Genomic DNA, 14,659 nt, shown 5'->3' with positions numbered 1-14,659 from the left:
CCAATTACGGGACACGTTATTATTCTGCCCAGTGGCTTCCTTTGATTCACATGGGGCTTTCTATACATTAGCTTGGGTTGTTTTAAATGAGAGCAAGCCATTCTGTCCCTGTCTCGGGCACTGGGAAGTCTGATCCCCCTGTGCCTATGTAGAGGGAATGCATGCATCCGATACTCTCACACATGCACTGCAATCTCTCTACCTCTGCGTCCAAGTTCTACCGCCAGAAGGCTGAATTAACCCTTAGGTAACTGGCTAGCTCCCAAGTGGGAACAAGCTGGGTGTTTTTAGGGGTTTCCCAGGTCAGGTAGCAGGCAGTGGTGTCAATTTCATGCACAACTCGGTCCGGGCAGGCATCCCAACCCATCCTGCCTCCCTCACGGCTGGAAATAGTCCTGATTAATCTCCAGCCTGTACTCCCCACAGGAACCACTCCTGAAACACTGGTTCTTGACCCCAAAACAGGGTTGAGGCAGTTTGATTGAGCTCAAGCCCAGAGTGTCAGTGAGGGAACTGGCTGGAAGCCAGAGTGGGAAAACAACAGGGAAGCAGCCCAGTGCGGGAAAGAGGGGAGAGTTGAGGAATAAGCCCAGATCGGTAGGGGAGGTTGGTTTTGGGATATTTAGAGAGTGGGTTGTGGGAAGGGCGACTGCTGGAAGAGGGAGGAGCCAGATGATGGAGGAAGGACGAATGGGGCCCCTGGTGTTCAGTTCAGGAAGCTGTAAGTGAAAGGGGAGTATTGTTACATCTGACATCTTCAGAAGCATTTGGCTTTTCAGTGCAGTTATAAGTGACCAGCTGGCCAAGGCGGTTACTCCATTTGGCTTTTCCATAGAGTTCCCCAACCAGCAGAAACTCAGCCATGCCAGGAAGGCCATTTCCCCCCTTACAGGCCTATGGAGGAAATGCTCCCTGAAGGCACCACGCTTGCCCATAGGATCTGACTGGCTAGCCTGCGAAGACAGTGCCACAGAGCTGGGTGCGGCAGAAGGTAGCCAGAGTCAAGCCAGCTTTGGGACACAGTAGTAATTGTAACCGACTAGCGTCCCAAGAATCCTCTCTGTTTGTTGTCCGGAGAAACTGTGTAGATTTGCTGCCTTTAGCATCCAGAGAGAGACAGCTGTAGCGCATAGGGTCCTTTTGGGCTGCCCTAAACCGCAGTCTAGGATCAAAGAGATGGTGACACCAAAACCAGGTTTCATTGGATGGGTCCAAACACTGTCAGCCGGAGGGGGTGGGGGGAAAAAGCTCCTGCTTTATCACCTTGTATAAGTCACCTTCTGAAACGTGGTGTGCCCCTTCGGACTAGTGTCAAACCAAGCCCTCTTCCTGTTTGTTGTTCTTCTGCCAGTGTGGGGGCCAAATCAGTGGAGGCGACATCGCTGTATTTGCCTCCAGAGCAGGCCACGGCGTTTGTTGGCACCCACCCTGCTTCATATGCACGGTCTGTAATGAGCTGCTGGTTGATCTGATCTACTTTTATCAAGAGGGGAAGATTTACTGTGGCAGACACCATGCGGAATGCCTGAAGCCTCGATGTGCCGCGTGTGACGAGGTAAGAACAAGCTCCGCTTTGTGTTCGGTGCTTGTGTTATGCTATTTTGGGTTACTACATAGACAGTTCTGATCGCAGTGACTGGCACTGAGCCACCTCTTCAAAAACTCAGCTCATCCATCCCAAATTTGCCGCCGTGGCAACTGGCCCATGGAATATGTGAAACTACTGGACCGTGGGAGTCGCCTAGCTTCTAGCCGCACTGCCTGTTTCGCCATGAGATACTGATTTGGGGCATCCTGTGGCCATTCAAGTCTACCATTCTCCTAATTACGGCCTGTGCTCAGCCCATTGGCCATGACACTGGGAGACTCGCCATCCTAACCGAGAGGGTCCTGCCTCTCCAACTACCGCCAGAGTCCAACTGCGGGGAGCCATGTGGGTCAAAATGAGGGGGACCAGCAAATTATTCTTGCAGGAAAGTAGCGCTGTGGGGTTCCGTTCCTGCAGCACGTGTCCCTCTTGGTCATCTCTGCCCCATGTTGCTTTCATGCTGCCATCAGTCGTTTTCATCAGTAAAAGGGAACGGGAAGACACCACATTTGCATGGAACTCCGTTGATTTTGGGACTTCACTGAGTGATGTCCCCATAAAATGAGGGGCACCAGAGAGACATGAATAATGGGCTTGTTACTCTGAGTGACCATCAGCCATGGAAGAAATTTTAAAGCGGCAACGCAGCCTGGAGATGGCTGAGCCCTAAATCAGAACTTGGTCCGGGAGGGCTATAGAGGGGCTTATCAGACTGAATTCTTCAGGTCCCTACAGACCCCCCAGCTCCTTAGCAATGTAGGTAGGTTCCAACTCCCTCTCCAGCCAGCACCATGTCTCTCCTAGGACTGGGAGGTGGAGAATGGAGCCGCTGCTCAGGCAGGTAATATTAGTCTTGAACAGTCCATAGGCCAAACCGGACCCATGTCTCGGCTTCTCCTTAGGGACATTTGCAAGGGGATTCTCACAGCTGGAGGGCTGTAGAAACCACTGTGTACTCCATGGGGATGACAGGAGAAGCAGAGTCCAGGCCCATGATAAGAGCCTGTGTTGTGTAGGTGAGGGAAGCTAATTTACCAGTTCAGCAACTCTGTACTGTGGGGGATTCTCAGGAGCTCATCTGTCCTCTGACTAGGCTGTCCACTGAACAGTCCGCTTCTGCCTCCTGGTAGGCCTTGCATGAACAGTATGGTTGTAGAGACTTTTGGATGGAGAGAGCCTCATGGTACCTTTGTGTTCAAGGTAGCTGAAAGCTGCAAATTTGCATTGACTGCCAACCATTTCCCCTCTTCTATAATGTCATGAGCTTAGCAAATACTGCAGAACATTCCCTGTTCAATTTTTAAAGGACATTCACTTTCCATGAACATTTGTGGGACTGTGTTTTAGTAGCACCAAGGGTTGTGGAAATATTCGAATCCTCACAGTGAAGCTGAAATTCTCTTTCCACAATAATTTGCACCAGAAACCTGATTGTCAGCGTTTAAGCTCATCCAGTCGTGGAGCAGAACCAGTATTGTCCAGCTTATAGGACAAGCACAACTATGCAATGAGAAAAGGAGGACTTGTGGCACCTTAGAGACTAACCAATTTATCTGAGCATGAGCTTTCGTGAGCTACAGCTCACCAAATAAATTGGTTAATCTCTAAGGTGCCACAAGTCCTCCTTTTCTTTTTGCGAATACAGACTAACACGGCTGTTACTCTGAAAACTATGCAATGCTACTTTGATTTCCGAGCTCAAAACTAACTTTGTGCAAAAATGTGACTAATGTTAAATAATGAATAAATTGGAGAGAATCGCAATATGTTCGCAGACCAAACAAAATGGGCTGATTCGTAAAGTAAATAATTTGTTAGGAATTATTAACTCAGCTCTAACATGGACTGTGATTGGTTACTTATAAAAGGCAAAGATTTTTATGCTCAGACTAAAAATGCTAAACAGAAAAATGATGTCAGGCCTGCTGAGCTACTAGGGCTTGGCGAAAGTCAAATCTTGCCTGTAGATAGGTTCTTCCTTTAGAAAAATAATCACCATATTGTGGGATTGCTGATGTTGGATACTCTCTGCATGCAGCCACTAACATTAAAATAAACTGACACTGCAATGTTCTGAGTTTTGTGGATAGACCTGCAGCACCTGGTGTGTGTGTGTGTAGAGCTGATATAGCTCAACTTCTACACTAAGTGGTAGAGAAAACACACAAAGCCATATAAAATTTGGTGGTTTCAGTTTGTTAGGGTTCATGAATATTTTTCCCTTTGATTTCAAGTTTGCACCCCAGGAGATTCGCACTGGGAGGTTTCAGGTTCAAATCAGCCCAGGGTCATGCTAACCGAGGTCTAGGTTTACTCACAGGGTCAGGGCCTTGGAGAACTTTTCAGTAACTTTCCTGTAATGACATACCAAGTGGTGCAATTTCATCCCAGCCATGGATGATGGTGCCTCCACTGTACCCAGGTCTACCAGCAGAAACCTCACATTTGCACATTTGAGGAGAGAGCGTTCTATATCTTATGATATGTGGAGTTTGACTCTACATTGTATTGAAATAGACCTTCATAGAGGAGATTAAAGGGATATGAGAAGCAGAACAAATATACAAAAAAACCTTCGAGGCTGATTCTGGATGTTTCTCAAGTGTCAATCTCAGTTTAAAGGCTGGTGAAGGAAATTGTTCTGGCTTGGATAGTGTGGAAGTGTGGAAAACCATAAGTATTATAAAAATCCTAAATCCCTTCTGTGCAAGTGTCCAATAAAAATCCCACTGTATATCCACATGAAGTATAAAGAGCATTGACTTATGTATCCAATTATATTTGTAATGTTCCCAGTAAAAAACAAACTCCTAACCATTGAAATGGCCCTGTTTCTGGTTCTTTTAAGCGGAGTAACTTTTTTTCATGTACTTTTATCCTTGCAAAGTCCTGTTACAAATTCTAATACAAATACCTTGTTCAATTCCCTCTTTAAAACACTTCTTCTACGTCCAAAAATAATCACAAATAATATGAAATAACTGCAAAACAAAGCTTCCTATTCACCTGCTCGGCGGAATATACTGTGCTGGTCCTAGCCTATGTCACGGAGGCCAAGTAGTTCACTGCATAGGAGTGTTGTTAGAAGTTGAGAGGCCGAGACTCTATTTGCAACTCAGCTGTTCACTCAGTGTAACCTCAAATAACTCAGCTAACGTCTCCAGGCCTCAGTTTCCTCATCAATAAAATGGGGATGCTGATTCCTTCTCGTTTTTGGCCGTCTGTGGATGAAAAGCATTGTCGGGATGCTACGCATTACTGTTGCGGTCTCGCTCCTCACCCCGATAGGTTATTGTTTTTGTTGTGTTTCAGTCACTCTTTATATTAAGGTTCCCTTTATAAATGGTTCATCAATGATTAATAGGGGTTTTAAAAAAGGTTAATCAGTTATTAATCCAGAGTCCCACAGGTCAAGAAGTTGCTTATTACTTTGACTTCACATCATCCACTGATGTGCTCAGAATCATCTATAACTCACACTACTCGTGTCTGTAACATGTTTATAGCATCAATGAGTCGTTCATTAACCCTTCAGACACCAGGTACCTTAATATAACCTTAATATAAACAGTGACTCTGTTTGCACTGTAATTCGTGCAGTGATCCTAATTAGTACAGTAAGATCCCGGTTAGAGGATCTAAACTTTTTGTTTTCCTGTGAAGTGCTGTGCCTGCCTGCAATATTGTGCTATAAACGGGGTGGATAAAATGTGATCATTTTTTAAAGTAAAAAAGAAAAACCAGTTTTTTATTCAAATTGGATTTTTTTATTTAAATTAAATCCAGATTTGTTTTTTCAAAAATAAACCTATTTAAAATTAAATTTTGAAATTGACAAGTTATGTTAAAAGCTAAACATTTTATAATGTATTAAAATCATTTAAATTGAATGCAAAAATAAATATTCAGCCATACATGTTTGCTGCCAAGTTTTAAAGAGTTAAACCACTGAACTTGTGGAAGCCACTGGCTAAGCACCTGGAACCAGAATCTGTCAAAAGGCTAAGTCAGCTTTTGACAGCAGTAGCCGCTTTCAGAAGATGCAAAGAGAATATTTTTTTCAGTTCAGTTTATTCCACTAGTTCAGTTCAATGACTAGTTCTTTCAAAATAAAGAAACCAATTAGGAGTTGAAAGAGCGGGAAAGCCTGTTTTCCTCTTCCAATCTCTGGATACAGCCATGGTTTGAGAGGATGAGATCTACAGGTTCTAAAACTTTGAAGGGCATGGAGGCCAGAAACAATCAGTTCAGCTCACTAACTACAGATATTCTTTACTTTTTCTAAATAAATCAGTTTGTTTGAAAGTAAAAATCTGTTTTGATCAACAGTTTGGTCAACTTTTATTTTCTTATGTATCCAGGGTAGTTTTATTCTTTTTTTTTAAAAAAATCTGTTTTTGTGCATTTTTAATGGAAGTTGACTTTCCATCCAAATGGAGCTTGGCACAAATCATAAGTACGAAATGAATCATCATCTACTAAATCAGAAATGCATAATTCATTTTTTTTCTAACATAAAAAAAGGAAAAGTTAAGAATCTGAATAAAGGTAAATTATACCAGTGTTTCCCAAATGGTGGGTCCCAGCTCACCAGTGGGTCTTGGGAGGGATCCGCACATGGACACGCTCTCTGGGCAGCAGGCAGTGACATGGAGAACGGGTTCTAGGCAGCAGCGGCTCAGAGGAAGTGTCCGGAGCCAGCAAGCAGACAGTCAGCAATCACAATCTGGTCACAGGGGGACAGAGACCGGCTAGGGTTGCAGAAGGGGACGGGGCTGGGAAAGCGAGAACCAGAGGGCTGGAGGGAGTTGAGCAGGAGGCTTGGGCTGAGAAGGGAGGGGAGCAGGTGATTGCGGGGCTGAGAAGGGGAGGGGAGCAGGTATGGAGAGGTGGAAGAACAGGGACAACGTTAGGTCCCCAAGAAAGACAAATTGCAGTTGGTGGGTCATGAGTAAAATGTTTGGGGACCTCTCAGTTAAACCAAATAATTGTTTAAATCAGTGGTTCCCAAACTTGTTCTGCTGCTTGTGCAGGGAAAGCCCCTGGCGGGCCGGACCGGTTTGTTTACCTGCCGCGTCCACAGGTTCGGCCAATTGCGGCTGCCAGTGGCCGCGGTTCGCTGCTCCAGGCCAGTGGGAGCTGCTGGAAGTGGCAGCCAGTACTTCCCTCGGCCCACGCTGCTTTCAGCAGCTCCCATTGGCCTGGATCAGTGAACCGTGGCCACCAGGAGCCGCGATCGGTCAAACCTGCAGATGCGGCAGGTACACAAACCGGCCTGGCCCGCAAGGGGCTTTCCCTGCACAAACGGTGGAACACGTGTGGGAACCACTGGTTTAAATAAAGGTGTATAGCTAGAACGTAGCCTCTTGCATATCAAACAGAAGCACCAAATTTAGTGCCAAGATTTAGGTGCAATTCAACGCATTTTAGAGATTACCAATCAATGCGAATCAACATTTCTTTAAGAAAATAACTAAGAAGTAGAAATGCAGAGCACGGTTAAAATGGACGTTTTAAATCAAGGTTTCCTGCTTGCTGATTTAAATCATAATTAAAATCAATCCCCCTGGCTATAAATAAAACCAAGGCAGCTCTTTTACTTCCAAATCCTGATCAGGGCTCAGGGCTTCATTGTGCTAGGTGCCATAGAGACAAATAACAAAGATGACACTCCCTTCCTCCAGGGAGCTCCCAGTCCACATGTTGGACAGTACACAACAGGAGAGGGAAACTGACAAAGGCGGTGGAGGTGAGCGGCGTGGCCGGCGTAACACAAATCTCCACGTTCTAAGCCCTCTCTCTGTCCGTCTGCAATCCTGGTTGGCTCATTTCCTTCTCTGGCTTTTCCCAGATCATTTTTGCAGACGAATGCACCGAGGCCGAAGGGAGACACTGGCACATGAAGCACTTCTGCTGTTTTGAATGCGAAACGGTGCTGGGGGGGCAGAGGTACATCATGAAGGAAGGCAGGCCGTACTGCTGCAACTGCTTTGAGTCCTTGTATGCGGAGTTCTGCGACACCTGTGCACAACACATAGGTAAGGGCAAAATTCCCTGCCGGCTGTCAACAGGAGAGCGCACAAGGGGGGGGAATGAAGTCATGCACCTTTTGATGTGGGTTCATTTAAGACGGTGATATAGTGCTTTATTGTGCTGTTGCTTTTATTTCATTGGTTTGGTAATATTTTGAGCGGAACACACCTGAGGCAACCTGTTGAAATGACTTTTACTTGAAAGGACATTTCTGGCACTGTTACTTGTTTCAATAAATCCTTCGGAAACCATTTGGCAGTGCAGGAGTCTGTATGGGACTTCAGTCAATACCGCCGCATTTCCGCTGTGCGAGGAAAATCTATGCACAGCTGCCTCCAGCCATGTCCCTGCCCTGCGGAAATCACTATAGATGCAAACATCTGACTTTTCCTGGAGAATCAAGAAAGGTAATTTATTTGTTTAAATGACTGCTTTTACAGGGAGGCAAAAGAGAGGCTGATCATATCCCCTTTTGTGCTAGAGAGGGTTTCTTGAAACAGGAAGAACATTGGAAAGCAGTCTCAGGAGATAATAAAACTACCAAAAGCAAAGATTTCACTGACTCATTTACTGTCCATTTTAACATTTTCTTTTAAATACTCTTGCACTTGTTGTAGCTGATCCTCCTCACTCCAGCTCTCAAAGGGGGCATATGGGTTAATGAGCTGTTCCAAGGGGAAATGTGTGTTCATTAGAAATCATTAACATTTCAATTTGCGTTTTTAATCCACAAATAGATGCGATATGCTCAGCAAAAAAAGAGTGAGAGAGAGAGAGAGAGAGAAAGAGAGAGAGAGGAAAAGAAAAAGAAAACTAACAACAACTGCAGACTTAATCTAGATTTCTGGTGCTGATATTTTGCTGCTCTAAAAATACATTTGTACACTGGGTGCTAGCTCATTTCATTCCTAAGCACTGATACATTAACATTCCTTAAGCTAGTACCAATCACAATGGTTAACATGAGCTTGGCAGCTAATGTTACTACATTCTGGAATCTGCCTGGCTGTTTTGCTGTGCGTTGTAAAAAAAAAAAAATCTGTTTACACGGATGGATGCACAGACAGGCTTTTATTTGTACCCATAGGTAAGTGCACATTTTTATGCAGTACTGCACGGTGGGGGTGGGGAACCCTTTTTCTCACATGAAATGGCCCAACAGTCAACGGAGGAATAAAAATTTCAGCAAAGCACTTAAGGACGTGCTTAACTTTGTCCTCCATCACGTCCCTCCTTAAAATTGATGTCTGCTGTGATGCCTTCAGAACACTCAACCCTGGAGAAGCAGCTGCTATGCTTATCACACTTGTCTCACTGTTACTTTGTGCTGTCTACCTGTCTGTCCCTTGTCTTCTACTGAGATTGTAAGCTCTCCAAGGGAGTGAATGTATTTTACCATAAGTTTGTGCAATGCCTGGCACAGCAGGGCTTGGGCCTCTAGGTGCTACCACAATACAAATTATTATTATTAATAATAATAATAATGCAAACATGAGCTTAAGCGCCATATCAGTTAAAACTAAGCACGAGCTTAAGATCTTTGCAGAACTGGGGTGTATAGCAGGGCCTCTAAATGAGAAAGAAACCTCATGCTTCTCCTGGAGGTAACTTCAGGAGAGAGGATGCTATCTGGCTGAATAAAAAGCTGATGTTCTACCCACTGCTTTCTCTCCCTTTGGCATTCAAATGCAATATAAGTGGTTTGCTTGTTACACTGGAGAAAAGAGTTACACTGAAAACAGTTCTAGCTCGGAATAGAATGTGCTAATGGGTATATTATAATGGGTTAATGGGAAAATTTATATATATAAAATTAGTCAAATGTACTCTCTATGTGCAAACTTGTGTTGCACACACATATAGTTGAGTTCTTCATAATGTTCTTTATGCCCTGAGCATTCTGTATATCATGCAGCCGTTACTAAGGTAATTACTTTTTCCCGAGAACTGCAATGTAACCAGACATATAAAAATATGAATTATAATTGTGTCTTCAGATGCTGTTTTCACCCCCCTGGAAAATATTTATATCTTTGACCAAAAAAAGGATTACCACGTATGTACTACACACATTCTTTGTCTGCCTCTCTTTGAGCCAGTCTGTTGTAATTTCTTTTGGTGTTAGGCTCTTCTGTTTATAAATACAGACTAACTGCTCTCTGCTTGCAGTACACATTTGGGTAGGGAGGGTTAATGAAAACGCATTTTGAATCTTCCCCACAGGATTCCCAGGAGGTTGGAGTGACAATGTAATGACTGTGTTTCGGTTTAGTGGTTGTGTGGGTTAAGTGCTGACGGATAGACTGCCCTTTGCCCACTCTCCCATTGGCTACCCCATTTTTAAAAAACTGAATTTTGGTGTGGGGGAGTGGAGATACAGCACATTAGTCTGCAGTGAAGCCTTTAACACCAGTTAGTAAAGAGGATTTCAGGGAATACAAATGATTTAAAGCCAGCTTCCCATTGTGAGTACAAAGAAGAGCTAACCTGGCAGGGATAATTCTTGGGTAAATATGGTGGTGATCAATTGAAGTTACAGCTGGTGTAACCTATGACTGGTAAGCCTCGTGCGTCTGCTTGTTCAGAACAGATTCTCATTGTTAGGCCTACAATGAATTTAATTCCCTCAGTAAGCCAGGCAGGGCTGAGTGAAGGCAAACTTGATCCTCTGTATGGCTGCTACCTAATGGATTTGAGTATAAAGCAATCCAAGGTGATTGTTCATGTAGTCTCTTTACCTCTCCTCTTTAGAGAAGAGGCTAGAATAGTTAAAAGAAGTTTGGGTCTTAAAATCTACAGGGAATAGAGCAGTCAAGGGCAGGGATGGGTTTATATTTAGCTGCATCTCAAACCTGGGAAAGCAGCACAAATTCCTCTTCTGGGTTGTTGGTTTTTGTGGGTTTTTTTTAAGTAGCTAGTGGTTTTATTGCGTTGACTTCAACAACTTTGTGAAGAAACTTTCATGTTCCTACCATTTAAAATATGAAATAAGTATTTAAAATTCAATAACCCCTGACTCAGCTGTGCCACCGTTTCTAACGTTAAGTAAGTCCTTTGGTTAGGCCTTGAACCTGTGAAGACTTATACTTAACTTTACACAATTTAGTAGTCCCATTGAAGTTACCAAAGGATTGGGACCTATATGTGGATTATTTTTATGGGCTTGCTCCTCAACATGAGGAAAGGTTGTAGAATCAGGGCCTTCTGTGTTTTCATTCTTGATTCATCTTTCATGAATTGTTAGAAAATGAAACCACTGAAATTTCTGGGGAGTAACTTCCAATTCATGACATAGCTCTTACACTTTCTATACGTTTTTCTCCCCCCCTCCCCCAAGGTATTGACCAGGGCCAGATGACTTATGACGGCCAACACTGGCATGCTACAGAAACCTGTTTTTGCTGTGCTCAGTGCAAGAAATCCCTACTTGGTCGACCTTTCCTACCAAAACAAGGGCAGATATTCTGTTCGAGGGCATGCAGCGTGGGCGATGATCCTAACGGCTCGGATTCGTCAGATTCGGCATTTCAGAACGCAAGAGCAAAGGAGTCCCGCCGCAGTGCCAAAATTGGCAAGAACAAAGGGAAAGTGGAGGAAAACATGTTAAATCAGTGCAGTCAACTGCAAGTGACCTCAAATAGACTTTCTGCAGATGTGGACCCACTGTCGCTACAGATGGATTTGCTGAGTTTGTCTAGTCAGACTCCTAGCCTAAACAGAGAGCACATATGGAGGAGTAGAGATGAACTCTATCACTATGGAAATCAAATGGAGCAAAGTCAATCCCAAAGCCCCTTGCAACTTCTCAGCCAGTGTAATATAAGGACTTCCTATAACCCAGGACAGGTCCCAGGCACTCAACCAGATTTATGGGCCAAACATTTCAGCAATCCAAAGAGAAGTTCATCTATAGCAATGAAGGGGCATAGTGGAAGCTTCATCCAGGAGTGCAGAGAAGATTATTACTCAGGAAGGCTTAGGTCACAAGAAAGCTACAGCGATATGTCTAACCAGAGTTTTAATGAAACCAGAGGAAGCATCAAAGTTCCAGAATATGATGAAGAGGAAGAAGGCGGGATGTCTACCCAACAGTGTCGAACAAGGCATCCAATCAATGCACTTAAATTCACTGAGGCCCTAACACCCACCGAGCAAACGCCACGGGGCTCAATGGAGTCCCTCGCCCTTTCAAATGCCACAGGTAAGACACTACCGGCTAGCACAATGTTCTGTTGTTAATCCTGCAGCCAGACAGAAAGGTAGGTGAATCCACCTATTAAAACAAAATTATGGTTTGCTGTGTGGAGGAAGAATTGCAGAGCTCTGCAGCAGCATAGGGAATGCATGTGGGTGATGATGAAAAGGTAGGGATGCCTCCAGGGTTTGACAATCTTAATAGATTTTTGCAATGCAAAAATCAGAGTCTGAAGCCCTGTGGCTGTGTGGTGGAGCCAAGCAGCAGCAGAGCCGGTGACTTGCTTTTGAATCCAGAGGGCACCTCCATGGTTACTTTGTTTTCCGATTTGACTGTCCGTTGTGCTAGGTATACATACACATAAAATTCCTAAATAACTGGATCAAACATAAGAACATAAGAACGGCCAGATTGGGTCAGACCAAAGGTCCATCCAGCCCAGCATCCTGTCTTCCTACAGTGGCCAATGCCAGGTGCCCCAGAGGGAATGAACAGAACAGTTAATCATCAAGTGATCCATTCCCTGTCACCCATTCCCAGCTTCTGGCAATCAGAGGCTAGGGATACCATCCCTGCCCCTCCTGGCTAATAGCCATTGATGGACCTATCCTCCATGAATTTATCTAGTTCTTTTTTGAACCCTGTTATAGTCTTGGCCTTCACAACATCCTTTGGCAAGAAGTTCTACAGATTGACTGTGCGTTGTGTGAAAAAAATACTTTCTTTTGTTTGTTTTAAAGCTGATGCCTATTAATTTCATTTGGTGGCCCCTAGTTCATGTGTTATGAGAAGAAGTAAATAACACTTCCTTATTTACTTTCTCCACACCAGTTATGGTTTTATAGACCTCTGTCATATCCCCCCTTAGTCGTCTCTTTTCCAAGCTGAAAAGTCCAAGTCTTACTAATCTCTCCTCATATGGAAGCTGTTCCATACCCCTCATCATTTTTGTTGCCCTTTTCTGAGTCTTTTCCAAGTCCAATATACCTTTTTTTGAGATGAGGCGACCACATCTTCACGCAGTATTCAAAGTGTGGGTGCACCATGGATTTATATAGAGGCAATATGATATTTTCTGTCTTATTATCTATCCCTTTTCTAATGATTCCCAGAATCCTGTTTGCTTTTTTGACTGCCGCTGCACATTGAGTGGATGTTTTCAGAGAACTATCCACAATGACTCCAAGATCTCTTTCTTGAGTGGTCACAGCTAATTTAGACCCCAACATTGTATATGTATAGTTGGGATTATGTTTTCCAATGTGCATTACTTTGCTTTATCAACATTGAATTTCATCTGCCATTTTGTTGCCCAGTCACCCAGTTTTGTGAGATCCTTTTGTAGCTCTTTGCAGTCTGCCTGAGCCTTAACTATATTAAATAGTTTTGTATCATCTGCAAATTTTGCCACCTCACTGTTTACCCCCTTTTCCAGATCATTTATGAATATGTTGAATCGGACTGGTCCCAGAACACACCCCTGGGGACACCACTATTTACCTCTCTCCCTTCTGGGAACCGACCATTTATTCCTACCCTTTGTTTCCTATCTTTTAACCAGTTACTGATCCATGAGAGGACCTTCCCTCTTATCCCATGACAGCTTACTTTGCTTAAGAGAAGAAGTTACATACTCCTCACTGGTTCAGCTTCATTCAGAAATCACTCTTCCCTCTCACTCCGTTAACCGCCCTCCCTTTTGACTCAGCCCCTTCGCAGAACCCTTGAGGATATGGCAAGCTCTGCAGTGTGCCCTGAAGGTCAGTAGGCTTGAGTGCTGTCAGACCTAGATGGGGAAACAAGTTCAAGAGACCAGCCTGCCACCATGTCTCTCTCCATGGGGGCCAGTGGCCAGAGCATCTTAGCTGATCTCATGCACCATGCGTCTATTTGAGAGATGTCTTCAGAATGTAAATGCGAGTTGATCAGGACTGGGACAGAAGGGCATGGTGGAGGACAAGTGAGGTACATGCCCTATTGTGTCTACAGAATAGCAAAGAGAGGAAAGAAGACAGCTTGTGCTCCTCTTCTGGTCTAGCTCTACAGAAGCATAGATACCGAGCAGAGATCAGAGTGAGAACACAGTATATGACAGCCAGCAGTACAACCTCCCTGGAACCGAGAAAGTACCGTATAGTCTGTAAAACAAGGGTGCATGCAAGTAATGGAGTGTCTGCTTTAACTGTGGAAATCCCAGAATTTGCAGGTTTAATAAGACAGTCGAGCATTGCAAGACCTTGAATTCACCTCACTTTGATTTCTCTTATTTGTTTACTAAATATAATTATTTTGGGGTGCGGGGTGGGGGGGCTTTTAGTGTGTTTCAAAACAAACCCATTGCTGCTCTTTAATCCTTCCTTTAAAAGAAGGAAAATCATTAATGCCAGCTGCTGGAGAAGAGACGGATTTTAGCCTCAAGAGCCCAAGGAGCTCTCCTAAGCAACAGCTGGGGGCAAAAATTATTTCAGAATACTTTGAAATATAACCCATGACAGGCCCACAATAAGCCCCCTTTTGTGTAGTGTTTTTTTTAAGTAGAACATTATGGTGCTTAGTGGTTTACTAGTCTTTCCTTTTTATATACACCACTCTTTCCCCTCCTGTCTTTTCATTGTATTGTAATAACTAGTCACAAAAACAGAGATGATGCTGGCTTCCCATGACTGTAAATGTATCCAAATGAAATATTCAGTATTCGCTTGGTCTGACTACATTTGCTTTTCATTCCTTGGCCCAGCAAAGCGTGTGTGTGGAATAAGCCTGTTGGGGCTTAGGAGATATAACACATTAGTCTGCAAACAGGCTTTATGTTTGATTCAGACCCCAGTGCAATGGAGTTTTTC

General features: G+C 43.9%; 1 protein-coding gene across 1 annotated transcript in view; it reads left to right on the top strand.

Moving 5' to 3' along the window:
- Positions 1-14,659, top strand: part of PRICKLE2 (prickle planar cell polarity protein 2) — a 186,750-nt gene that overhangs the window by 151,871 nt on the left and 20,220 nt on the right. Inside the window, exons 6-8 of the mRNA XM_077822077.1 lie at positions 1,352-1,555; positions 7,440-7,626; positions 10,959-11,822. Of these exons, the coding sequence (XP_077678203.1) occupies positions 1,352-1,555; positions 7,440-7,626; positions 10,959-11,822 (1,255 nt within the window). The remainder of the gene's footprint in view (positions 1-1,351; positions 1,556-7,439; positions 7,627-10,958; positions 11,823-14,659) is intronic.

This window comes from Eretmochelys imbricata, chromosome 7, assembly GCF_965152235.1.
Source record: "Eretmochelys imbricata isolate rEreImb1 chromosome 7, rEreImb1.hap1, whole genome shotgun sequence".
In the NCBI taxonomy this organism is placed as follows: Eukaryota; Metazoa; Chordata; order Testudines; family Cheloniidae; genus Eretmochelys; species Eretmochelys imbricata.
The sequence above is the reverse complement of the archived record's forward strand: the minus strand, read 5'-3'. Positions and strand labels throughout refer to the sequence as shown.